General features: G+C 38.4%; 1 protein-coding gene across 2 annotated transcripts in view; it reads right to left on the bottom strand.

The window, feature by feature from the left end:
* PRKCA (protein kinase C alpha) overlaps window positions 1–25,906 on the bottom strand; it is a 318,987-nt gene that overhangs the window by 12,275 nt on the left and 280,806 nt on the right. For both annotated transcript variants that reach the window (XM_077833765.1, XM_077833766.1), the window contains exons 11-16: window positions 20,362–20,453; window positions 18,714–18,776; window positions 17,155–17,293; window positions 8,927–9,007; window positions 7,164–7,271; window positions 2,482–2,622 (exon numbers count right to left, since the gene is read on the bottom strand). In XM_077833765.1, the coding sequence (XP_077689891.1) occupies window positions 2,482–2,622; window positions 7,164–7,271; window positions 8,927–9,007; window positions 17,155–17,293; window positions 18,714–18,776; window positions 20,362–20,453 (624 nt within the window). The remainder of the gene's footprint in view (window positions 1–2,481; window positions 2,623–7,163; window positions 7,272–8,926; window positions 9,008–17,154; window positions 17,294–18,713; window positions 18,777–20,361; window positions 20,454–25,906) is intronic.

Raw genomic sequence — 25,906 nt, 5'->3', positions numbered from 1 at the left:
CTTAACTTCAGTGGGAGTTCAGCACACTCAGTTCCATGGAGGATCAAATACAGATATTAACGGAGATACGGTTTATTTTTAGCTTTAATTTTGATACAAACACTGCATGATGAAAAACGTACATAATTTGTGTCTGAAAAAGAGCAATTCCCCAGCTGTCTGCCAGGTTGAAGAACCACCAATGGTCATTAATAGAACCATGTGCATTTCCTTACTTATTTACACAATTCTTTGTGTGTGACATTCACTTTTTATGATAAGCCTGACTTTTACTAGCCCAGTATATAGTTCTCTTGGTATGCAAGCAAACCTCCAGTTGAGGTTAAAGTATGCATATGGCTCTCAACAAGAGAAGACTACACATAGGTGCTGGAAATAGCAGTGCACAGGGTGCTGCGGCACCCCAGGCTTGAAGTGGTTTCCATTATATACAGGATTTACACCTTGGTTCAATGGCTCTCAGCAGCCCCACTATAAAAATTGTTCCAGCACGCCTGAGAACATATGCTCTCCTTGGGTAGTACCTGCCCTCTGTTCACCGATCCATCTTTAGTGAGATTTACTCTAACATTCCAAACCTCTGAATAGCTTCAAACAGCTGCCATCAACTGGCTAGAGAAATGTACTCTTCTTTTCCATAAATGAAGAGTCTGTACCATCTCCCATCCAACCTCCCTGACCGGTAAATACAGAACACTGGTCCAAGGACCATGAGCAACAATATTCAGTCCTATATAGTGGCAGGTTTGTGGTCTGATATCTTCTGACCCTGGAGAGCAAGAATTGAGCATTTTTATATTATCGGAAAGGGTTGATTCTAATGAAACACACAGCATTTACTTCCAGCCATGAAATGTACCCAAATATCATATCTCACAGCAAAGGCAAGCTATTCAGGTCATTCATTTATAGAAGAGTTTTAATCTAATTTGCCTCTACAGTTACTATAACATTAAAAAAAAAAAACTTTCCGAAGCATTTCTAACATTGTTTTTCTATAAAACACATAACAGGTGCAGAAATACATGATAGCATGGTATCGTATAAAGCTTTGTGATGACCATCGTCACTCAAGGTTTCATCACTCCTGAGTAATGTGGCCAACCCAGACTCATGCTGATAAAACAATTATACTATACTGTCATGTACTCCCCATCCATCTGCATGGAGGATGATTACATAGATTCCTTTCATCTTGTTATGCTACTAAACAGAAACAAAACAAGTGTTATAGAGGAGAGCTGCTACAGTAAGACATTTTCCAGGGGTGTCTGGTAGCTTTGGCCTCCTTCTTCCTCAGATTTAACCTATTTTCTCCTTTGCATCAAGAACAAGCCTTTGTTTATCAATCATGTTACAAGTTGAAAGAAATTCTGAGCAGGATGACAAACATTAATTCTTTTTCAAAATAGATTAGATTTACTGTACTCACATGAATTAAAGGATCATTTACTTATTTGGATTTCTAAAACTGTGCCTATCCAATGGTCCAGACACGTGCATATCACACAGTAACAAACCTTACACATAAATCAGATTGATTATAGACTCTCCTCCCCTATGGACATGGCAGGAGTACCGAAAACCACCCAAGTAAATTGCCCATATCCCTTCATTAATCTACCCTCTTCTTGAAAATCTTGGGAGAGAGAAGAGCCTTGTGGCAAACCTGGAAATTCAACCAACTTGGACTCTGTCAAACCAATATGGAAAGCACAGTCCAAAGTTGAAGCTATTTAATGAAAATATCCCTGTACAGTTATACCATGGGCTATCCATTCAAGTGTTCAGTGAAACAGTTGCCAGACCCTCATACAAAGAGATGGGCAATTTCTCAGGTAAATAGGCACCATGCCATTTAGAGCTTTCCAGATTAAAACCTAGCTCCTTAAACTGAAGCCAGTGCAGATCGCGGAGAACAAGTGTTGTGCGCTCCCTCTGGGGAAACCCCATCAAAAGTAGGCAGGCCGCTGAATTGTGCACTGCATGAGGTTTCGGAATGGTGTTCAGGTGTAGCTAACATTATGGTACTGCAATTCTGAGCTGCAAATACATGGATAACCGACAAGGCCTGAGTCTAAAAGAATAGGTCACAATACTTCAGCCAAACATAGATAGGAAGCATTAAGGAAGTAGGGATTTTATTGTACAGAAAATCTCTGCAAATTGACTTCCATTTAATCAACCGTGTGTTTTCACGTAGCTCAGCTGTATCAGAGGCTTCCTATCAGGAACTCAGCAATGATTCTGTGGTATTTTTGATGATGCCCTAGCTACACTGGCTTATGCTAGAGCATGGAGTAGTCCTAGCGGCACTGCCTGGCAGTCTGACATAATCAAAGGGCTTGATTTAAGAAACGTCCCACCTTTTGGGATACAGCCGTCTTGCAATGCTGTCAAGTTAGCATTAGCCTCATACCACAGAGAGGCTTGACCGCAAACAGTGCATTTTAATAGGGAGCCATCCCGTGTCTCACTCACCACTTTAGGCTTGAATGGCGGCTGAATCTCTCTGTTCTCCAGTTTCTCCCAGTCGATTCTCCTGAAGAATGCATGCTCCCTGACATCTTGCTCTCCCTCAGGACCACAGCCAAGCCTTTTTGCAGGGTGTTTTGTCATTAACTACAAATTAATAAAACATCAAATGATTAAAGTGACTTTTGGAATGAAAGAGTAACAGACTGTCCACAGGTGGAACTGTTATTGTTCATGTCAAGATGTAGCTCAGCAATAAAATCCTTGTGAAAAGCTATACTTTATTTTTAAAGTGTTAATTTCTTTATTTCAAAGTTAGAGATTGCCTGTAGGCACTGAAATTAAAGGCCACACTTTAAACCCTGCTCTCCTCTTTCGTTACACAAAGTTTACCGATACAGGGACAAATTTAGGCATGGTATAGGCAGGCACGATGGAATTACATCTGCATTCATCATGTCTGAATTCAGCCTGTTGTTATTACAATGTAGTCTTGTACATATCCAGAACAGGCTCTATTCAGCTTCAGCAATCAATTAAACTTGATAAATTCCATTACACTGAAATATTTAAAGTACAAGTTCCTGATAATTTTTCTGTGTGTGTTCTGGACACCCCATTACCGCATCTGTCATTTTTTGGCAGCCTCTTGACAATAACTAATCTGTGCTTCTCCTCCTCCACCCTTAATACCAACTTGATCAATATTAAATACCAGCTGCACAGGAAAACCACACTCACAAAAAGGAGCAATAATGCACACTTTGAAACAGTATTGTGTACCCTAATTAGCAAGGAAATGAGCAGCCAATGAGTATGAGCACTGGCAACTAAGGGATGCAGCCCTCAACCAATATTATGGGACTTCTGAAATCTCTTTATTCTAGTACAGTGTGTGCCATTAATAAATGAGCATTTACTGCATTTCCTTATTTGATGTTACTGTAGTATTTGCCATATTCCCTATCTACAGAATGGGAAATATAATGAGTGGAATAGTTGCGATAACTACTGCAATAAAACTCTCTTAAATTACTGAATTGCACACGTTAATCACTTTAATAGCAATGTATGTATAGCCAGCATATTAAAAAATAGAGCTAAAAGTCAGACTCTTAAGTTTATATATTAGGCAGCTAAACAAGTAGCTTGATTTTAAAAAAATCTTGTGCATCCAGCGGTCCCTTTTATGTCAATCAAGCCTCTTATTTAGGTGAGTCAATATGAATGTTGGGTTTTAAAGGTAGTCTCCTTTTCGGGAAAATTTTGCTAGTAAATATGGATTTAGGAGTCAATATCTTGGCACCTACTTTTGAAAAAGATGATCAGATATCTTTGTTCACCTGATTAAACTAGTCCATGTACATAGATGATCATTTTATCATACTTTGTGTTAACAGCAATGATACAAAACAGGGAGCCAAAGGGATTTAAGGAAACAGAATGTACATTAGGTTTGAAACACCTTGTTCTTCAAGTTTAAAACAGCTGCTCACCATTTCTGTTAACTTTCCTCAAATGTGCAATTTGACAGCTAGTGACATCAGAAAGTGTTGCTTATGGTTGTATTAGAATTACATTCTGTTCTAAAATAATAACCCCTGCCAAAAATGAAGACTTGTGAATTGGTTGTACAGTTGCCAACCAGAAGTTACAAGCTGAAGAGCAAGCAGGATTCCTTGGTTTTGGCCAGTTGAGGCTAAGTATTGTATGTTGTTGAAAAGTACAGCACCACACAAATAACATTTCCTATCACAAAGATAAGTACGGTAGCAGCACTGTCTGCACTTGGGGGTACTGCTTTGAATTCTACTCTCCGGGTGTCACATAGGAAGCTCTGTTGCTGGATTCTCATAGACTACACATGTCCGAGAAAGGGATTTTAAAAGGGTATGAAAGGACATAACATGTCTCCTTGGGTCATTTCAATCACAAAAATGTTCCACAGACATAGCAAAGTAGTATTCACCTTGAATGATGGTCTATTCAGGAAGTTCATATGGATTTGAAGGATGTTAGCAGGAAATTAAATCTAACTCCTCAGAGTCACTTCTGTGCTTGACACCTTTCCCACACTGCTCTGAACTTGCCCTTCTTCAGAGTACTATATGCTCAGAAAGTATCTTTTGTGAGGAAAATATCTGTCCGTTATAGACGGAGGGAATTCCAATAGCTGAGATTTAGGAAAGCCGTTTTTGTCCATTATAAACTGATAGGACCCTCTAACTACAAAAATTATGAGGTGATCGCACTGTACTTTGTTGGATGCAAATTCTACTTTTAAATATATCAGCAGTATCAGACTTTTTGCATGGGAGGGGTCTACTCAATCTGCTAATAATGAAAAATCTAGAGAGCTGTGTGAGCATAAATGCAGCTGTGTGTGACTTTTGTGGAACATTTGTGACAATATCTTAGTATACTTGGGAATGCCATTAAAGCAGTTTGACTATAAAACACACTTCAGTGTTAGCAGACAATGGGTACTGAGAGATGCTAAATCCAAGCTATACAGTGATCCTACAGTCCAGGTGAATCATTCTAGCAAAAGGTTCAAGGCTGGCTCTCATAGAACTAAGGGCTTTGGCTGCCTAGCTTCACATCACAGCTGAGTAATCTTCAATCTCAATTCAGATGAAACTCTTAAACAATGCTGCATTTTATTTATTATGGAAGACAGGATGGCTGGAAAAGGGATATCAGGCCAGATCAGAGCCAGAATTTTTAATTGTGTTAGCTAAACCTCCTCCTCCCCCCCCCCCCACAGTTGCAATGAACATTATTTTTAAAATTAAAATGTAAACAACATTTCCCTTAATGCTTACAACCCAAACATTGTGGCACTCTTGTTAATATAGGAGAACAGGAAAATCAGCGTAAGAAATACCGAGAAAAATACCAAATGTAAGCAAGGAGATTAAACAGTGAAAAGAAAAAGCAGCTTTTAAAATTCTTTCATTTTAATAATGTGAAGTGTTGTCTGTAATGTAAGAAAGGAGATCAGACTTTAGGCTACAGTGATATTTATCTGGACAGTTCCCTTACGAACATGATTAGCTTTGTGTCGCTTGTGTAGCATCCTTTACCCGAGGACTGCAAAGGGCTTCAGAAAAGATACTCTGAAATGTAGCCACTTCTGGAACAGGGAGTGTCACAATTCACATAAAGGGCAATGCAAAGAGTAAGGGGGAAAAGAGCAAAGTCTGGCTAAAACACTAGGACAAACTTTTCATTTTAGGAAAAATGACATGGGATTTTTCCTATTTCCCCAGAGGATACAGGATCCTCAGGCAAAATACCCCACCAGTACTGTACTTGTACAGAATTTAATTTCTCTGAATATGAAGAATGGAGCCTCATCTACAGCAACTAGAGTATTCTACAATAATGAATGGCAAACACTGCATCTTGAGATAACAATCTGGGTGAATAGCATAAAAGAACATCATGTTTCTTTTTTATAAGGGAGATCTAACTTGATCCCAATAGGATTTGAACCTGTGGCAGAAGGAGGATTATGTAATTTCAATCCTGAGATATAGACATTTATGCCATTCCTACGCTATGTTGCAATGGCCTTGCATATATTGTGATAAATCAAATCTCTTTTCATTTTCTCAATGATTTTATCTTTAAAGAAAAAAACGGAGTCAGCGACCGTACTACATATGTTCCAAAGGACACACTGAACTGGGGTAGCAGATGCCAAATTCATTGTCTATTTAAACGCACTAAAATTTTCATCCAGGTGAAGAAGTAATAGACATCTGAAATTCACATTTGGGAAGAGCTACAGAAATGAGGTGCTCCAGGGAATGATACTGAGTCAGAAAAACGTCAACACAAACTTTACTTAGCTAATTCTCCGCAGTCACATTAATGCGCTCCCAAAAAAACCCATTAAAATAGCCTACAATCAGAGATGACCTTAAGCCACAAAGCTTGGAGCTGGATCAGAATTTCCTCACCACTCACTGGTGTTTAGGCTGGAGGTTTACATTCAGGCTAATTTCTATCTAAATTCTAAAATGACTCCTTTTAATTGACTGTTTGCAGTGATGCTGTAGCTGTGTTGGCCCAGGATATTAGACCGACAAGGTGGGTGAGGTAATAGGTTTTATTGGACCAACTTCTGTTGGTGAAAGAGAAAGCTTTTGAGCTGCACAGCTCTGTGTAAAATTGGTCCAATAAAAGACACTACCTCATCCACCTTGTCCCTCCTGTTAATTCCTTCAGTTCTTCCTATCAGGTCAAACACACAGGGCCAGTGCTGTAGTGTGCCTCCTGCAAAGTGCTGCGTAGGGTCAGCGCCCATTTGGAACCTATGAGAGCTGAGACAGCTTGGCACCTTGCCTGATCTGACTCACAGTGCAGACAATTTAAGAGGCGGGAAAGGCTCACACAACCACCCCATTTGTAACTTCTGCTCTGTATGTAGCTGTAACTGATTCTGAAATCTTTCCCTACCACAAAATAAACAAGAGTTCACACTCTTGCAGCCCTGACCTTTGGCAGAGGCCAAGTGAGGATGCAAGTTATCATCCATGTTATCTGCCTAAAATCCGGGCTGGACAGTGTTTACATTTGGAAAAGCCCAGTGGTATAAACTCAGTCAAACTCCACAAACTTTGGTTATTTAACACACACTGTTGAAAAAGGACCCCATGATATAGAAGCAACTTGCTTACCCCTTTGCAGATAGAAACAGCTTCTTTGGACAACGATTTAGGATAGGACACATTATGCTCCATTATGGACTGGAAGAGTTCATCTTCATCCTCCCCATCAAATGGAGGCTGCGCAAGGAAAATAAACGAGGTAAAATCATGTGGTGTTAATTTTAATTCCCTATAAATGTCATTTATTTACTGAAAAGCAGATGCGTTATTGAGGAGTTTTACATTTAAAATGTACTCAACAATGCTGGTTATCTAAGGGTTTGTTTATCTTTAATGAGATCTTTTTAAAGTTACCTTGCTGTAGCCATCCTAAAACAATCTAATCAGTACATGATTTAGGCCATTACTTTCAATGACTTTGATCTAAAGTGTCATGTAATTCCAATGATGCTCCCATCTGATTTATGGGTAAATAGTGTTTCTGTGAGGGGAAGACAGTGTCACAAGTATGGGCTACATTTGTGGTTAAAAGACGGTTTGAGGATGAAGAAAACCAGCACAAGATCCATGGGAACTGCTTAAGTCCCACATAAACCCTGAACTAAGAGTTTAAGTGGGACTTAAGTGTCGCATAGGCCTTCAAGTGGCCCTTTGCACAGGGGTGAATATCACCCAGAAAGAACACTCCAGAAAAGAAAGCACCACTTAGTTATAATGTACACAGAGACAAGAGCTCATGCAAACAAATAAATGTTTACAGATTGCTGGGCCTAATCGTATGTTTTTTTGAAGACATATTCAAGGCAGCTATCATAATTAAAACAAATGTTGATGCATTTATCTGCAAACAAATCTACATCTTCCAAGAAGCCCTGGAGGAATTACTTAGCACTTACTGTAAATGCAGAAAATCCTAATAAGATAATGCTATATAAATGACTTAAGACTCAGTAAATACACAAGCATATCAGACTTCCGCAAGAATAAGAAAACAAGAAGCTGGGATCTCCCAACATTATCCGATGCAGCTGGATTCTGCATTTCCAAATTCTCCAATTTATTTCTGATTATTAGTCATTTTGGTGGCTTTTTACATGCAAACCCAAAACTGTAGATAAACCCGAAACTCATCTATAGAACATCAGATGTATCAGTACTGTTAAATAGCTTAAGTTTCTCTCACATCTTTTTTCTGTCATAAAATACAAAAATATTGAGGCAACAGAACAATCTGCAAGTAATTGGAGATGGCCACAGACCAGACGCACAGTGATCTTTGGAAGAATTTGAAAGGAAAAAGAAGACAGGAGCAGCACACGGTGTTCAGCTGTTACAAGAGAAGTCAAGAAATCTACTGGGACTTGGCATGCGAAGGAGCAAGAGAGGCTGGCTACACACTGTACATATAATAAATTCTGTGGTTGTTCCAGCTCACTCTCTCAGGAGAATCACTTACATAAATCTTCCCCACATCGAGAGAACACCAGAGCTCTTTAGAGCTGGTTTGTTACCTTCAACTACACTTTGCAGTACAGAACTTGCTTTTTCAGTTGTGTAATTTGGTGACCAGAATCACACTACACGTGCAGGGAAAGGGCTCTGTAATTAACTGTGGTTTGAGCAGCAAGCCCTCTGCTTTGCCCCCAGGCACACAATACAAAAACACTGTGATGATTCTGAGCCTTCCCGTCCATGAAGAGTACCTAAAAACTCTGCTATTATGTTTCCAGGGGCTCTCTCACAGTTGCATAATACTTCTTCCGTTTATTATGCACTGTCTTGTAAAGTTCCTCTCATTAGATTTTGAAGAACAGCTGCAATATAATTCCTACCTGGCCAGCTAGCATCTCATATAACAGCACGCCGTAGGCCCACCAATCTACTGATTTTCCATAGGGCTGATAAGCAATAATCTGTGAAATAATGAAAATAAAAATACCTGTGTTCAATAAGGTCAGCGGTGAATCAAATAAATGACTTATGGAGATAAATACATGCCACTGAAATGCATAGAGAACCCAATCCTGTCATCCTTATTGAGGTCAAAATCCCACTCGGATTTATGCACTTTACAGCACAGAATCCAGATCCTCGTGTTCGAATTGTAGGGCCAGATTTACAAAGGTATGTAGGCACATAAAAATGCCAATTGGCACCTAGAAGGATTTACCAAAGCAGCTAAAGCAGGTTAGATGCCTAACTCCCATTAAAGCGCCTTTGAAAATCTGACTAGGTGCCTTTTGCTTCTTTAAACATCTAGATACCTTTGTAAATCTGGCCCTTCAAAGATTCAGGATGTGCTTTTGAAAATAACGAAGCAGGTAGAGTAATGGTACACAAGAAACCAGAATGATTTCATCAAGCCATTCATGTTAAATAATCAAATAATCATTTTCACTTCATTCGGATGGTATCAACAATTCAGAGTTTAATTTCATTACTCTGTAATATTTACATTTTGACCCACTCTAAAAAGAGGCAAAAATCCCAAAAATGTGAGCAAGACCCCTGAAAATCTCAGCTTTGTTTCACCGTGCTACACAAGTCTCGGGCTCTTCATCTGAAATCAGGAAACCAGTTATGCCAACAGGAAAGAGGTTTCTGCCATTCAGACTAATGACAATTTCCAAGTATTTTTCACCCAGGGTTCAATTCAGACCTTAGACATAAGTGCATATTGAGTGCTGACATTACGAAAGTCTGGTGGATGTACAAACTCAACACACACTCCTTCAAAGGGCAGTGCTAATTTATTTTAAAGGTGCATTGCAGCATACAGTCGGTTACAGTCTCAGATCTAAATGCCATTTCAGTTTAACATCATTTGTTTGTATCTTAACTATTAATGATTTCTAGTAATTCTGAAGAGATTACCCATTCCATTTTTCTCCAGTAAAGGGAATGTTCTGAAACATTCTTGGATATTTCTCCTCTAATACAGGTCTCTCCTATTTAGTTTGGGGGCAAGTCTAGTTGACCCTGAAACCATAATTCGTCTATTTCAGAGGAATAATCAGACAATGAGATACTGTCCTTTCACTATTAAATATTCCTTAATTTAGTCTCCTTTTCCTGCTACCACGTGTTTTTCATTCTCTGTGAAACAAATTGCTGAGACTAGTGCAGATTACACACCCTAGGTTCTCAGCAGTCTCGTAAAGGAATTAAACCAGCAATCTGTAAGGAAAACACTTAATTATCAGTTCAACAAAACAGCGCTACTTAGCCACTACCCAAAGACTTCAGAACCTATCTGCAAATAATTGTCTTCACTAGGGTAATAACAGGACATGATCTGGAAGTTAGCAATCTGTCTCTTAGCAAAGAAACTCAAAATAAGTCACTCTGAAATACATTACTCATGAGTTAGCAACTGAAATGAGTAGCTAAGGACATCTAAATTACAGTGTTTGTATCTTAACTTTACTGTAGAAAACTAATTTTTAGAATACAGTGTATTTTTTCTTTTTTATTCAGTGGTAACTGCTATTAATATGAACCTCTAATTAAACTAGCAATCTAGAAAAAAATGGAGAAGAATTTTAAAGAGCTCCTTTTAAATTGTGGGGGAACATGTAAATCATTGTATTTAAGTTCGGAAAACGTCTACTGGTCAGAGCAGGGGATTGGGAATCGAGACTCCTGGATTCTATTCCCTGACTTTGTATAATTTACCAGATGTCATTTGTGTTTTCTGTACCTACCTCCTTCTCTATAGCTAGGCATAATGAATTTACTGCTGGTACAATGCTTTGAGATTCCTAGATGAAAGGGGCTACAAAAATGCAGATTTAATTTTACAATTCTTTTGCAATTATCACATATACTGGGCCTTATAACATACACTTGGGGCCACCTACTTCCTGCTCTAGCGGTTGATAGACTTGATTACTCTCAATGTATTTTCCACTCACCAGTAAGATCTCAGGGGGTCTATTCAAAATCAGTGTTGCTACTTCAAAGAACAAACACTTTCAAAATTTCAACCAGAAGAAAGGACTGGCCTTTATACATAAAACATGTTAAAAAATACCTCACTGTACTGGAAAAATTCCAACCCTATCAGAGAGTGTTTTCAGCCACGGAGTAATGGCTGTATTTTTACAAGGTCGTTAAAATGCAAGGACAGAATATTTTTTACAATTAGTATGTTTCCTTGCAAGGAGCCTAATTAGAGATATTTTGTAAACTGAAATTAGAGAAAATTAGAGACAAAATATTAAATCCATGTAACAGAGGGGGCAAAATCCTTCTAAAATGTCTATCCAATGGGTTCTCTACCTGGGGGTACCAAATAGGTCCGCGGAAGTAACAATCTTCCCTTTCTCCATGGCCAGATGGCCTGGGGTGGGAAAGAACAGAACATTTTTGCTATTTTAACATGGGGTTTTGGTATGGAAAAGGTCAAGAAACACTTGTCTGCTGATGCTGACTATTCATTTACCCTGTAAATTTGTGTCTAAGACACTGAAGAAACTATGCAGTATCTCCTCACTCCAGGAATGCTGAAAGAGTCAATAAGATGCAGGTAGGATCAAAGGGTGGGATTTATAAAGGCACCTAAGGAAGACAAATTCCATTGAAAGGGACTTAGTTGCTCTTTGAAAATCCCACTCAACGTGCTTATTAAACTCTTTCATTGAACCTTGGAATGTGGTGTCCCAACTGGTTTCATCCTGAGAAATATGGATTCACGTTTAATATTAGAACTCAATTCTTGAACATGTGGAATTTTCTAGTATATACCACAGCTCAAAGCCACCAGGAATTATTGGCACAGTGAAAATAAAAGGGTGATGTTTTCCCCTCAAATTGGGGAAATAAACCTAGGTGATGCCATGACGAGATAGAGCAGGTGGAATGATGCATTTGTTGCACCTTCTGGACCCCTCAAAAGATTTTAAAACAACAACAACAAAACCCTAATTAAGTATGTCCCATGTGAATTACTAGCTAAATTCTAATATGGGTTTATAGATATGGTAAAATTGAAATGCAAAAGAGTAACCTGCCATGTTAATTTATTAACCTGTCCATCACTCACAGTGAAACTGGCAGCTTGGTTCACACATAAATTGGAGCTATTCAAAGCACTAATTGGGAATGTAATGGGAAAAAATCTGGACTTGAAAGAAGGGCAATAATTTGGTGGGGGCAGGGAAGGAGTGCAGATATTTTGGTTCAGGTTGTGCAAAATATGTAGGGAAGATTCTCAGTTTTTTGGCTTTCCAGTCATATAAAAGTCAAACTGTCAATACTCACTTCAAGAGAAAAATATATATATTTTTAAAACAGAAAAAGCTACTAAATGTGGCAGGTGTCAATTCCTCCCTGAGTAACGAGGCAGCCCTGGCAGAAAGTGGTAATTCTTAATAAAGGATAAAACAGAAATTTGGCAAGCTCTGACCTCATGTTCAGAGATGGAGACTAATCTGTTGAATCCAACAGTAAACAAATCTTGCCAATCTGTTTCCTCACCAAGATGTGGCTCATGGAGTTTGGAGAGAGAGAAGAGAAGCAGATTCAAAACACTTTCTCAATGGGGGAGGGAGGGATGGGAGAGCGGTAGGTTCCTACCCATTGTTTCCCCATCACCCTTTATTGTAACTCTGATAATTAATAACACTAACGTATTTGCAAATCTAATAGGATTTTATAAAAAGCTGAGAGCATAGACAGAACTCATCATTATTATTTGGGTGTGGTGGTGCCCTGAAGAACCCAATTAGTAATTGTATCCCATTGTCCTGGACACTGTGCACACACACAATAAAAGGACAGGTCCTTACCCTTGAGAGAGAAAAGTCCTAAAGGAAAGCATAATTCCTCTAAAGGGCTGAAGCTCTTCATCACTGGATGTAATCTGGTCAGTGTGAATGGACTGCTGTAAACTGCAAATGGCACAGGGTAGTACTGAAATGCTGCTATTTTGTGCATGGGCTAGTTTCCTGCTTCACTGTAGAATCAAGAACACTTAAAATTAATTAGTTCACTATTTCAAGTAATTCCCTCCTTCACTAAATTCTTGTCATTAAAATGGTTTGTGTACTGTGAGTCCATTGTCACATTCAGTCTCAGAACTGGCTGCTTTTCAGTGATAGGTGAAAAGATCCCTACACAGCGTGTGAATTCTGGGATCCTTTTGGGTACAAAGTGAAATATAAATACAAATGATCCAATAAAATGACTACTACTGCTATAATAATAAATTCAGCTTTTAAAAGGAATATGTATCCCTGCCACAAGCAACAGTCAAAGCCCACTTTTCCAGCATTCAAAATAGTTATCAACCTGCTATACTCCTGGCAGGAACATGTTGTTGTTGTTTTTTTTAACATTTAAAAAAAACATTGTTTTGGGGTTCTCTCAGAATCAACCTTTCAGTCACTGCAAGGATTCTAACTCTTGGGATTTTGTTTTGTGCCCAAGAGAGAAGTTTGTGGTACAAGCTATTAGAATCCCTTTTTTATTAATACTGGTTTTGACATGCATCTCCCTCAGTCTCTGGTGACCAGCCAAGGAGATACTGCACCATTAATCAATTTCAAGGTTATTAGAAATACAGCCATAAATATTTATATTTCAGCTCAGCCCAATAATGAAAATTCCATACAGGATAATCAGTTTACTCCTGCCCGACAGAATTGGTTGCACCAAGCATACAATTATTTTAACCTTTGCACAGTTCTCAAATCTTGAACTTGTATGTGTAAAAATACCCCCTTTGTCCAATGTGCACTATGCATGAGCTAAAAATATTATGCAAAATTTCCTAAGACAAAGGAAACCCATTATTTTACAGTACTGCATTCATTGTCGACCTGGGAATCACCTCCCACAAAAAGAGTGGGATCATGAATAGGTATCAGGGGATCATGAGTACCATGCCCTTTCCATATTGCTAAATGAGGGAGGGGGTGGAGGGAGGAGAGAGTGAGAAGAGTGGTGATGGTGATTTGCATCTCATCCTTCTAGAAACTTTTCACAGAAGCCACTCCCAAGATGGTTGGATGATTGGTCCCTTCCTCTGCTGAAACCACTGTTTCCCTCTTTGGCTGACTGGAAATGGGAAGATTTAAAATCAAAAACCTCCGATGAGAATTCATCTTCATATTTATAATTTTGCTATTCAATTAGGTTCTATTGCTGAATATATAAAGACACTTTGGATGTATCTAATACATTTAAGTTATAATCTACTGTAAAATCTAGCCCACTGGGAGGCCTTAGAACAAACATGCTGAAATTCCTTTGCCAGCAAAAGGGAATGAGATAGTATGTGCCTTGGTATTCTTATGCATTATTTATATTTCCCTAGTGCCAAGGTAGCTTACCACTGGTCTAAACTATAGCCGGGATCAACGCTCTGAGATCGATCCACCGGTGGTTGATTTAGAGGGTCTAGTAAAGACCTGCCAAATCAACTGCAGATCGCTCTCTAGTCAACTGCTGTACTCTACCCTCTTCCATCAACTTACCACGGCATAGACCCCCACGGTAACTTGACCTAAGGTACGTTGACTCCAGTTACTTTATTCACGTAGCTGGAGTTGCATAGCATAGGCCGACTTACCACGGTAGCGTAGACATAGTCTTAGTTATAGACAAGGACCCCATTGTTCAAGGCGCTCTACAAATATAGAAAAAGACAGTCCCAGCCCCCAAAGACCTTACAGTTTAACTCATTATGCATCTTCAAATCCCTCCATAAAACTCTTCTCTGCTGTGATGCCTATAAAAAACTTGACCTGGTTAGGCCGCTGGTGCACCAATACCACGGCCTTGTTTTGAGGCTCATTGCATAGTTTTAGATAACAATTCTTCCTCTAGTGTTGTGTCCTCAGAAATGAAGGAAAACCAGTTGGCTGAAAGACACGCATGCTCTGAAATCGAATATAAACAAATACTATTTTCCTCCAGTTACAGAATGTTGTGGTAAAAGGATAATTTTTTCATATGAATTAAAGTTAAAGTGCACCATTTCAACTATACCATTCAACAGACCATGTTTTCTCTGGCTATAGCTGGCACAAGACTATCACCCATAGATATGGCACTATCTTCTTTGTGTACTTTGCTATATTGGCTTCATTTGCATTTTGATGGGAAAAGGTGAAATGCTGACCTGGGTTATTCTGATCTCCTGCTGCAAGTAACAGCAATTCATGAAAACACAAGGTTTGTTAACATTTCACACAGGTACAGACTATTAACTATGAGAAGAAAAAAACATGTCTTGCTTCCAATTTCAGTAAAGTGACAAAATTCACATTATACATTAATTAATATTTTTCCCCACATATAAATCGTCTGTGCTTTAACAAATATTAAATTATAGCTGGAAATGCTGCAATCAGACACGCATTTTAACTAGTGTTGAGTAAAATAGGCTGCCTTTTGGATCAGGACGAAATTCCTTTACATGAAAAAATGCCTTTACACAGAACCATAGATCTAATTACGGAGATGTGGATTGTGGCTCCAGAGTTTTGGTTGTGTTGAGATTTGCAGGCAAAACGGGATTTAAATCAGTGCTCTTGAATTTAGGGTCCATGCTCAATACACATAAACAGCAGATCCTAATACTTAGATCTTCCAATCGCTTAATGACTACAGTCCCTTATTTCTCATTTGGTCTTATACCTAAGTTAACTATTGAATGTACAACTCTCTCTCTCTCTCTCCCATCTGATATCACATCTTCATTTTGCACAGGCTGGAATTAAGGCTGGGGTTTCAGTACTTGGTTGTGAGTATGCCAAGTAGCTGCATGCTCAAGGTGAGAAGGTAATGTTTTTGTGCCAAGCAGGCTGAGTATATGTGGGTATTAGAATGTTTAATTGATAAGACTTATAAATTGTAGTTCTGGATGTTCATATTGCCAGAAATTTCTTGATGTTTTAAAAGAAAAGGAGTACTTGTGGCACCTTAGAGACTAACAAATTTATTTGAGCATAAGCTTTCGTGAGCTACAGCTCACCTCATCGGATGCATAAAGTGGAAAGTACAGTGAGCAGATTGTATATAAAATAAAATACTTTATGTATCCGATGAAGTGAGCTGTAGCTCACGAAAGCTTACGCTCAAATACATTTGTTAGTCTCTAAGGTGTCACAAGTACTCCTTTTCTTTTTGCGAATACAGACTAACACGGCTACTACTCTGAAACTTGATTTTTTAGTAATTGTGTTGATGCACTTGAGCTACCCTGCCTGTAATAACTTAACTAAGATTTTTGGGTGGATATGGGTAAAGTAAACTTTTCTCATTATAAACCCTGACTATAAACATCTGACTACAATTTGCATTGAATAAGTCAGACAGATGTTGTTTTTGGGTAACTCTGACAATAGTAATGGGAAATTTGGGGGAAAACTTTAGATTTGTTACGTCAACTGCATCAGAGTTCTGAATTTGCGGTTTAACAGGAGGAGCTTTCTCAAATCCAAAGGTGGTTGCCCAATTTTGTATCAGGTGATAAGACAGACATTATCCAGAATACAGTGCAGAAGCTTTGTAGGAAAATTGGTGAACCACTGCAGGAATTCATTAATCTCTTGTTGAAAATCAAGAGACTCGTGAGTTCCTGAAAATAGTGCAAATGCTTGTTAATATATTTTATAGCAACTGTGAGAACCCATGGTGAGATGCGTTAATGAAGCTACGTTTGCTCCCAATAACAACCTCATTAACATCTGTCAGCATTGTAGGACTTTAAAATTAAATGCACAAGGCTTTTTATATGCATGCATGCTACAACATTAATGAAACTGGATTGACAGTTCAAACTGGTATTATGGCTTGCTTAGCACTTTGTTATTATGAGCACAAATTTGAATTTCAATCTGATAAACAAACCATGCTTCAAGTTTCTCATGAAGTAGATATTCCCTAAATAAAATCTTATTAAGGGTCTTTTTTATTCATTCACAAAAGTATCACATCTTCCCGCAGAAGCCAGGACAGTCCTAGGCATAAAACAGCCGTTTTGTAGCTGTCATATATTCACTGGGTGAAATGTTCGCAAAGTCGTATGCTACTTCCAATGTTAAATGTTTACCTCTGGTGAAATGTAGTCTGGAGTGCCGCAGAATGTCCTAGTTGTTACGCCATCTGCCATATGTTCTTTGCACATCCCAAAATCTGCAATCTTTATGTGTCCTTCTGAATCCAACATCACATTATCTAATTTCAGATCTCTATGAAGAATCACAGTAATTTAATATTAATAGTTATGCCAACTAGGGCACCAAAAACGTCATCTTACATCAGTTGCATTACTGAATACGATGTGTTTTTTATATATATATATATACACACACACACAGTGGACAGAGGGGAATCTTTCAGATGATGCCTTAAAAACAGGGAGTTTTTTCTGTGTCTTCTGTGTGGATATGAAAGATCCCATGGCATCTTGCATAAATGTAGGGATTTGTTCAAGAGTTCATCAGCCATATTATCCCCCTTGAGTATGCTGCTCCACAGAAGTGGCTGCATTTCATCATGTAGTATACAGTTTGTGAAGCACTTTGGGTGGAAGATGATACTTCAGCAATGAAACAATACAGCCAAGCAGTATGTCTCGGGGAAGAACAGGAGGAGAGGCCAAGGGGGGTTTGACAGGAGTAGTGTAAAAATGGATAGTAAGATGAAGTTTTTTCACAAGGCCAAAAAGTCTCATTACAGATTAACAAGACATAAATGCTGTGGTGTCAAAGGAATGTTATGTGACCACAAATGGGAGGAGAGGTGTGCATGGGATACTCTCTATTAAGGAGTTGGCTACACTATGAAAAAGTTTGAGGATCACTACTCTAAGTCAAGCTTCTAAACTAGTAATGAACAAGTAATCACTTAATTAAAGGTCAGCATTCAGCAAAATGAAAACTGAATTGTTCCTCAAATTAAAATCAGAAGGTAGAATTGCTCATTAGGCCAATGTTTTTTGCTTTGCTGTCTGACCAATATTGTCTGATGCCCTTGAGTCAAAGCTTTCAGTCTCTACTATTCACAGGATCCCATTATGCACTGAAGTACTATGCCCTTCTTGATTCTGCTGTCTTTTACATTTGTCTTTGCATATTAAAATCTTCATTCATAAAATATATGGCAGGCCAACAATGCTAAATTCCTAATTGGCAGTGTTTTATGTTCAACATTTTATTTCTGCAGAAATGTGTGGGTACTGAATTATTAGAGGGTCACACAAGGTACACCTAGAGCATTCTAACTCAACTACACTAATGTTGTAGACAATATACAACAAATACAGGCATGCACACACACACACACTCTCTCTCGCACACACACACACACACACCCCTTTACATAAACACACGCTGTAGGACACATGAATGTATGCAATGCAATAAGATATAACAAATCTTTTGAACTCAAGCGTTTTCAATTGAATGCTGCAGAGTGCAGATGTCAACATAGCTAAGATATGCAGTCACCCTTAGTTAAAGGAACATCACCGACAAAACAATGAAGTTTAGTTATTAACAGCAAATGGACTACTTTTTATAAAAACATCTTTTAAAAGACTGTAAATAGCCAAACACATTAGTCTCTCCAGGATTTTAATAGGAATTACTTGTGTCAGTTAGTACTCACCTATAAACAATTCCTCTTTTATGGAGAAAGAATAGCCCAATTGAAATCTCAGCTGCATAAAACCTGTAAGAACATAATTTCAGTTTTCTTATCTTCCGCGTATAATTTTCCTCTTCAGAAATGTATTTGAAACTCACCACACCAAAGAATTAAAGCAAAGGAGTAGGAGAAGCTATTGCATTCTTGTATATATAAAGCAGTAAAGATAATATCCTGCATCAACTTGATTTTCAAAGTAATTCATCAAATGTTTGATAATATTTTGACAAGACAGGGTAAAACAATTGGGCATTTCTTCCTAAATTAAGAAGAACAGTGCACTTATTACATGGCAGTTATGTGGTAAGTAATCTGACTGGATAGGTCATTCCTCTCAATGCCTGATCATATCAGATTATTTATGACTCATAATGCTGATTTATTTACACTGAGATTCACACATCATTAAAATAATTGATAAAAATATTATTCCTTTATACAAATGTTAATGGATGAATTACCTCAAGCTAATTGAACTGCCTGCCCTATGCAATATCATTGCCAAAAGTAGTTTAAGTATATACAATAATGATGAGCTTTTGAAGTCAGAGTTACTGCAGAGATGTGCCAATTACATACAAGAAGGCCAGTAAAAAACAAGATTGATTATTACATTTAATAAAAAGGAGCAGGCAACATAGCTCTTAAAATGCTGGTTCAGAATTGTTTTTAGTCTCTTTGATGGGGCAGGCCATCAGATGGTGTACAATGTCATAGCTCCACAGATGTCAGGAGCTATGGCAATATATACCGGCTGGAAATCAGTGGCGCTATGTACATTTACACCAGCTGAGGATCTGACCCGTGAGAGGACTCTGGTTTTTATTTAGTACTTAGTCAGGTCATGCTTACATTTTTGTCTTTTGTGTGTCAAATATTCAAAATTAAGGTTTTTTTTAATGACTCTTACTTGATGATTTTAATCATACTGAGCAAGTTCCAACTTAACAGCTATTTTTCTTCATTTTTAAAAACAGAACAGGTCACACTTTACATTAAGGTTTAATGGATAAACTGTTTATAAAATGCTAATAAATGATTAATAGACATTAAAAGCATTTTACAAACTTGAGTAGTACATTTTAAAGAAAAGTACATCAGAAAGTGTTACAGATGCTTAGCAACCCTGTTGATCTGTTGGACATTATAACAATATATAACAATTTGATTAACTATTTATTAAAACACCTATTAATGTATTAACTCTTAAAACTATCTATAAATTGAACCTTAATATAAAGTGTGACCACAGTATCTATCACTGGATATGCATTAAATTAAGCTTAATTACATAGTAAATGCTGAATCTGTTTCTTGTCTCTCACAGTGTTGTTCATTTAGTGTGAATTGTTAATAGCCATATTGTACTCTGGTTTACTTGTTGAAAAACTTGTCGCCATTGATTTTAAATTTTTTCCCCCCAAGGTGAAGCTATCTCCTACAATATGTGCTGTGTGTTTAGACCAGCAGGCCCACAAAGTTTCTATTAGACTGGATAAAAATATGACAGCCCCAATTTCTATATAATACTGTACATACTGGACACATCTGATCCCTCTGCTGCAGTGTAAAATTAGTAATGACTTTATTTAAATCAACGAACACTCACACTGCCTGTGGCTCCTTAAATTTTCCTACTTGCTGAATGTGATACATGAGGTCACCACCATTCACATACTCCATAACAAAGTACAGACGATCCTAGAACATAGTATTAAAAAGGTAAACACATTAGGCATAAGGTACTATGTACTGGCATATGTACTGCCCAGTAGAACATATTATTAAAAAGGTAAACTCATTAGGCATGAATAGTGATGTATTCTCCAGTAGGGGTCACTACTATAAAGATTATAATACAAAACAATAAGAATGAGTCTATATATTCTGCACATTGTGGCAAAAACAATTTTATAGATCAGGAAACAGAAATAGAATGACTTATAGATGTTGCAAGGGTCAGTGCCAGGCTGGAACTCCATTCAGCCTTGCCCATTTTAGTGATGCAAATTTATTTCTTATTACTTGTATTACAGTAGTGCCCACAATGTTACAAGTACTGTTCATACAGGTAGGAAGACATAGCTAAGCCCAAAAGCTCATGTTTTTTAAGACAACAAAAAATTCTACAGATGATTAGAAATTATTGCCTTGTGAAAATGGGCATTTCCAAACCTATGTTGTAACATTTTCCCTAGGAAGACAAGGAAGATGAAAGCGCACCTGATTTTAAAAGAAGGTGACAAGAAAACTATTAATATGATTTCAGAAAATTGGGTTCATGAGTCTTGATACTGAATTGGCCAACTCCAAATCATTTTTGTCCCACACTCCCTACTTCAGCGAAAGGCAGATTTAAGGCATTTTGGAGGGAGAATTTTCTCGCAGTGTTAAAATGGCTTTGTCCAAAAAATGTACAAACCTGGGTGTCTGAAATTAGACATCTAGAGTAATGTTTTCAAAACACCTAAGTGACTTAAGAACACAATAAAGGCCATACTAGGTCAGACCAAAGGTCCATCCAGCCCAATATCCTGTCTACCAACAGTGGCCAATGCCAAGTGCCCCAGATGAACTGAACCTAACAGGTAATGATCAAGTGATCTCTCTCCTGCCATCTATCTCCACCCTCTGACGAACAGAGGATAGGGACACCATTCCTTACCCATCTTGGCTAATAGCCATTAATGGACTTAACCTCCATGAATTTATCCAGTTCTCTTTTAAACTTTTAACCTCTGTTATAGTCCTAGCCATCACAACCTCCTCAGGCAAGGAGTTCCACAGGTTGACTGCGCGCTGAGTGAAGAACTTCCTTTTATTTGTTTTAAACCTGCTGCCCATTAATTTCATTTGGTGGCCCCTCATTCTTATATTATGGGAACAAGTAAATAACTTTTCCTTATTCCCTTTCTCCACACCACTCATGATTTTATATACCTCTATCATATCCCCCCTTAGCCTCCTCTTTTCCAAGCTGAAAAGTCCTAGCCTCTTTAATCTCCCCTCATATGGGACCTGTTCCAAACCCCTGATCATTTTAGTTGCCCTTTTCTGAACCTTTTCTAATGCCAGTATATCTTTTTTGAGATGAGGGGACCACATTTGTACACAGTATTCAAGATGTGGGCGTACCATAGATTTATATAAGGGCAATCAGATATTCTCCATCTTATTCTCTATCCCTTTTTTAATGATTCCTAACATCCCATTTGCTTTTTTGATTGCCGCTGCATACTACATGGACGTCTTCAGAGAACTATCCACGATGACTCCAACATCTTTCTCCTGATTAGTTGTAGCTAAATTAGCCCCCATCATATTGGAAAAAATAACCCCAACTATACATACAATGTGCATTACTTTACATTTATCCACATTAAATTTCATTTGCCATTTTATTGCCCAATCACTTAGTTTTGTGAGATCTTTTTGAAGTTCTTTACAGTCTGCTTTCTTCTTAATTAGCTTGAGCAGTTTAGTATCATCTGCAAACTTTGCCACCTCACTGTTTACTCCTTTCTCCAGATCATTTATGAATAAGTTGAATAGGATTGGTCCTAGGTCTGACCCTTGGGGAACACCACTAGTTACCCCTCTCCATTCTGAAAATTTACCATTTATTCCTACCCTTTGTTCCCTGTTTTTTAACCAGTTCTCAATCTTCGAAAGGATCTTCCCTCTTGGGGATGATGTCCCCAAGATGTTCCCCCATGACAACTTATTTTACATAAGAGCCTTTGGTGAGGGGGACCTTGTCAAAGGCTTTCTGGAAATCTAAGTACACTACGTCCACTGGAACCCCCTTGTCCACATGTTTGTTGATCCCCTCAAAGAACTCTAATAGATTAGTAAAACATGATCTCCCTTTACAGAAACCATGTTGACTTTTGCGCAATAATTTATGTTTTTCTATGTGTCTGACAATTTTATTCTTTACTATTGTTTCAACTAATTTGCCCGGTACTGACATTAGACTTACCGGTCTGTAAGTGCCAGGATCACCTGTAGAGTCTTTCTTAAATACTGGTGTTACATTAGCTATCTTCCAGTCATTGGGTACAGTAGCAGATTTAAAGGACAGGTTACAAACCATAGTTAATAGTTCTGCAATTTCACATTTGAGTTCTTTCAGAACTCTTGGGTGAATGCCATCTGGTCCCGGTGACTTGTTACTGTTAAGTTTCTCAATTAATTCCAAAACCTCCTCTAGTTGCACGTCAATCTGTGACAATTCCTCAGATTTGTCACTGACAAAAGACGGCTCAGGTTTGGGAATCTCCCTAACATCCTCAGCCGTGAAGACTGAAGCAAAGAATTCATTTAGTTTTTCTGTGATGACTTTATCGTCTTTAAGTGCTCCTTTTGTATCTCCATCGTCCAGGGGCCCCACTGGTTGTGTAGCAGGCTTCCTGCTTCTGATGTACTTAAAAAACATTTTGTTATTACCTTTTGAGTTTTTGGCTAGCTGTTCTTCAAACTCCTTTTTGGCTTTTCTTATTACATTTTTACATTTAATTTGGCAGTGTTTATGCTTTCTATTTACCTCACTAGGATTTGACTTCCATTTTTAAAAAGATGCCTTTTTATCTCTCACTGCTTCTTTTACATGGTTGTTAAGCCACAGTGGCTCTTTTTTAGTTCTTTTACTGTGTTTTTTAATTTGGGGTATACATTTAAGTTGAGCCTCTATTATGGTGTCTTTGAAAAGTGTCCATGCAGCTTGCAGGGATTTCACTCTAGTCACTGTACCTTTTAATTTCTGTTTAACTAACCTCCTCATTTTTGCATAGTTCCCCTTTCTGAAATTAAATGCCACAGTGTTGGGCTGCTGAGGTGTTCTTCCCACCACAGGAATGTTAAACGTTATTATATTATGGTCACTATTTCCACGTGGTCCTGTTATAGTTATCTCTTGGACCAGATCCTGCGCTCCACTCAGGATAGATCGACAGTTGCCTCTCCCCTGTGGGTTCCTGTACCAGCTGCTCCAAGAAGCAGTCATTTAAAGTATGGAGAAATTTTGTCTCTGCATTTCGTCCTGAGATGACACATACCCAGTCAATATGGGGATAATTGAAATTCCCCAATATTATTGAGTTTTTTATTTTGAGATCCTCTCTAATCTCCCTTAGCATTTCATTGTCACTATCACTGTCCTGGTCAGGTGGTCGATAATAGATCCCTACTGTTATATTCTTATTAGAACATGTAATTACTATCCATAGAGATTCTATGGAACATGTGGATTCATTTAAGGTTTTTATTTCATTTGATTCTACATTTTCTTTCATATATAGTGCCACTCCCCTCCCCCCCGCATGACCTGTTCTGTCCTTCCAATATATTTTGTACCCCAGTGATTGTCCTCACTCCGCCAGGTTTCTATGATGCCTATTATATCAATATCCTCCTTTAACATGAGGCACTCTAGTTCACCCGTCTTATTATTTAGACTTCTGGCATTTGTGTACAAGCGCTTGTCACTGTTTATTTGTCTGTCCTTTTCTGATGTGTCAGATTCTTTACGTGAATGTTCCTCGTCTGATCTGGCCCATACTTTATCCTCTTCCATCCTCTCCTCCTGACTAAAACCTAGAGAATCTCTATCAATAGACTTTCCTCTAAGAGAAATCTCTGTCCAATCCACGTGCGCCTCTGCAGCAATCGCCTTTCCCCCATCTCTTAGTTTAAAAACTGCACTGCAACCTTTTTAATGTTAAGTGCCAGCAGTCTGGATCCACTTTGGTTTAGGTGGAGCCCATCCATCCTGTATTGGCTCCCCCTATCCCAAAAGTTTCCCCAGTTCCTAATAAATCTAAATACCTCCTCTCTACACCATTGTCTCATCCACGCATTGAGACTCTGAAGTTCTGCCTGCCTACCTGGCCCTGCGTATGGAACTGAAAGCATTTCTTAGAATGCCACCATACAGGTCCTGGATTTCAGTCTCTTTCCTAGCAGCCTAAATTTGGCCTCCAGGATGTCTCTCCTACCCTTCCCTATGTCACTGGTACCTCCACGTACCATGACCACCGGCTCCTCCCCAGCACTACGCATAAGTCTATCTAGATGCCTCGAGAGATCCGCAACTTTCGCACCAGGCAGGCAAGTCACCATACGGTTTTCCCAGTCATCACAAACCCAGCTATCTATGTTTCTAATGATCGAATCTCCCATTACTAACACCTGCCTTTTCATAATGACCAGAGTTCCCTCCCCCGGAGAGGTAACCTCAGTGTGAGAGGAAACCCCATCATCATCTGGAAGGAGGGTCCCAACTATGGGAAGGTTTCCCTCTGTTCCCGTTGACTGCTCTCCTTCTCTGGGCTTTTCATCCTTCTTAACAGCGCAGGGGCTCAGTTCAGATTAGAGTGCTCAGTTCAGATTGGTAGCTGAATGTGTCACCACTGGATGGTGAAAAGATGATGCAAAATGAGACCTCATTCTTGCAAAGACTTATGCATGTATGTAAAATTATACACTCATTGTAAACATGCTTAAATCTTTGCAGTTTTGGGGCTTGACTTTATCTAAGTAGACAAATGTCCATGCCACAAAAAAGAGCACTACATTTAGAATTAAATGGCTACCACTACCATTCCTTGTGAACTATGGGACCATCTTCTGACATGTACTATCATCTTCTGGTCCTTATATCACCAACACAAACTCCATAGGTGAACCTTTTCATATATTACATGCTATGGTTGGTATCACAGACTTAGGGGAAGTAAAAAGCACTCACCTATTCTTTGCTCACCATCTACCATCCTGGCTTCAGCCTCCTTATCTTACGGGTACCAGGGAACCAAATTAACTATGTCAATATATTAATTAATAAATAATTATCTCATTAGATTACTGGGGCATTAAGACTCCAATCAAGCAGAGTACTTAAGCACATGCTTAACTTGAATAATATGAAAAGTCCCACTAAGATAACCGAGTTCTTATATACAGAAAGAGAAAAGTTCTGTATAACCAGTTGCTGTAGAATACTTCTAAAGATCTATTTATTATGATTATAAAGATCTATTTATTATTTTTATGGATTTTCCCGATTTCACAAGGTATCTATTTCTTTACATTTTTCTGTGTAAAGCACCCATGAGATCTGCAAGCTGAAGATAATAAATGTTACTGAGATAATA

This window comes from Eretmochelys imbricata, chromosome 14 (genome assembly GCF_965152235.1).
Source record: "Eretmochelys imbricata isolate rEreImb1 chromosome 14, rEreImb1.hap1, whole genome shotgun sequence".
NCBI lineage: Eukaryota > Metazoa > Chordata > Testudines > Cheloniidae > Eretmochelys > Eretmochelys imbricata.
Note: the sequence above shows the minus strand (reverse complement) of the source record. Positions and strands in the feature narration are given on the sequence as shown.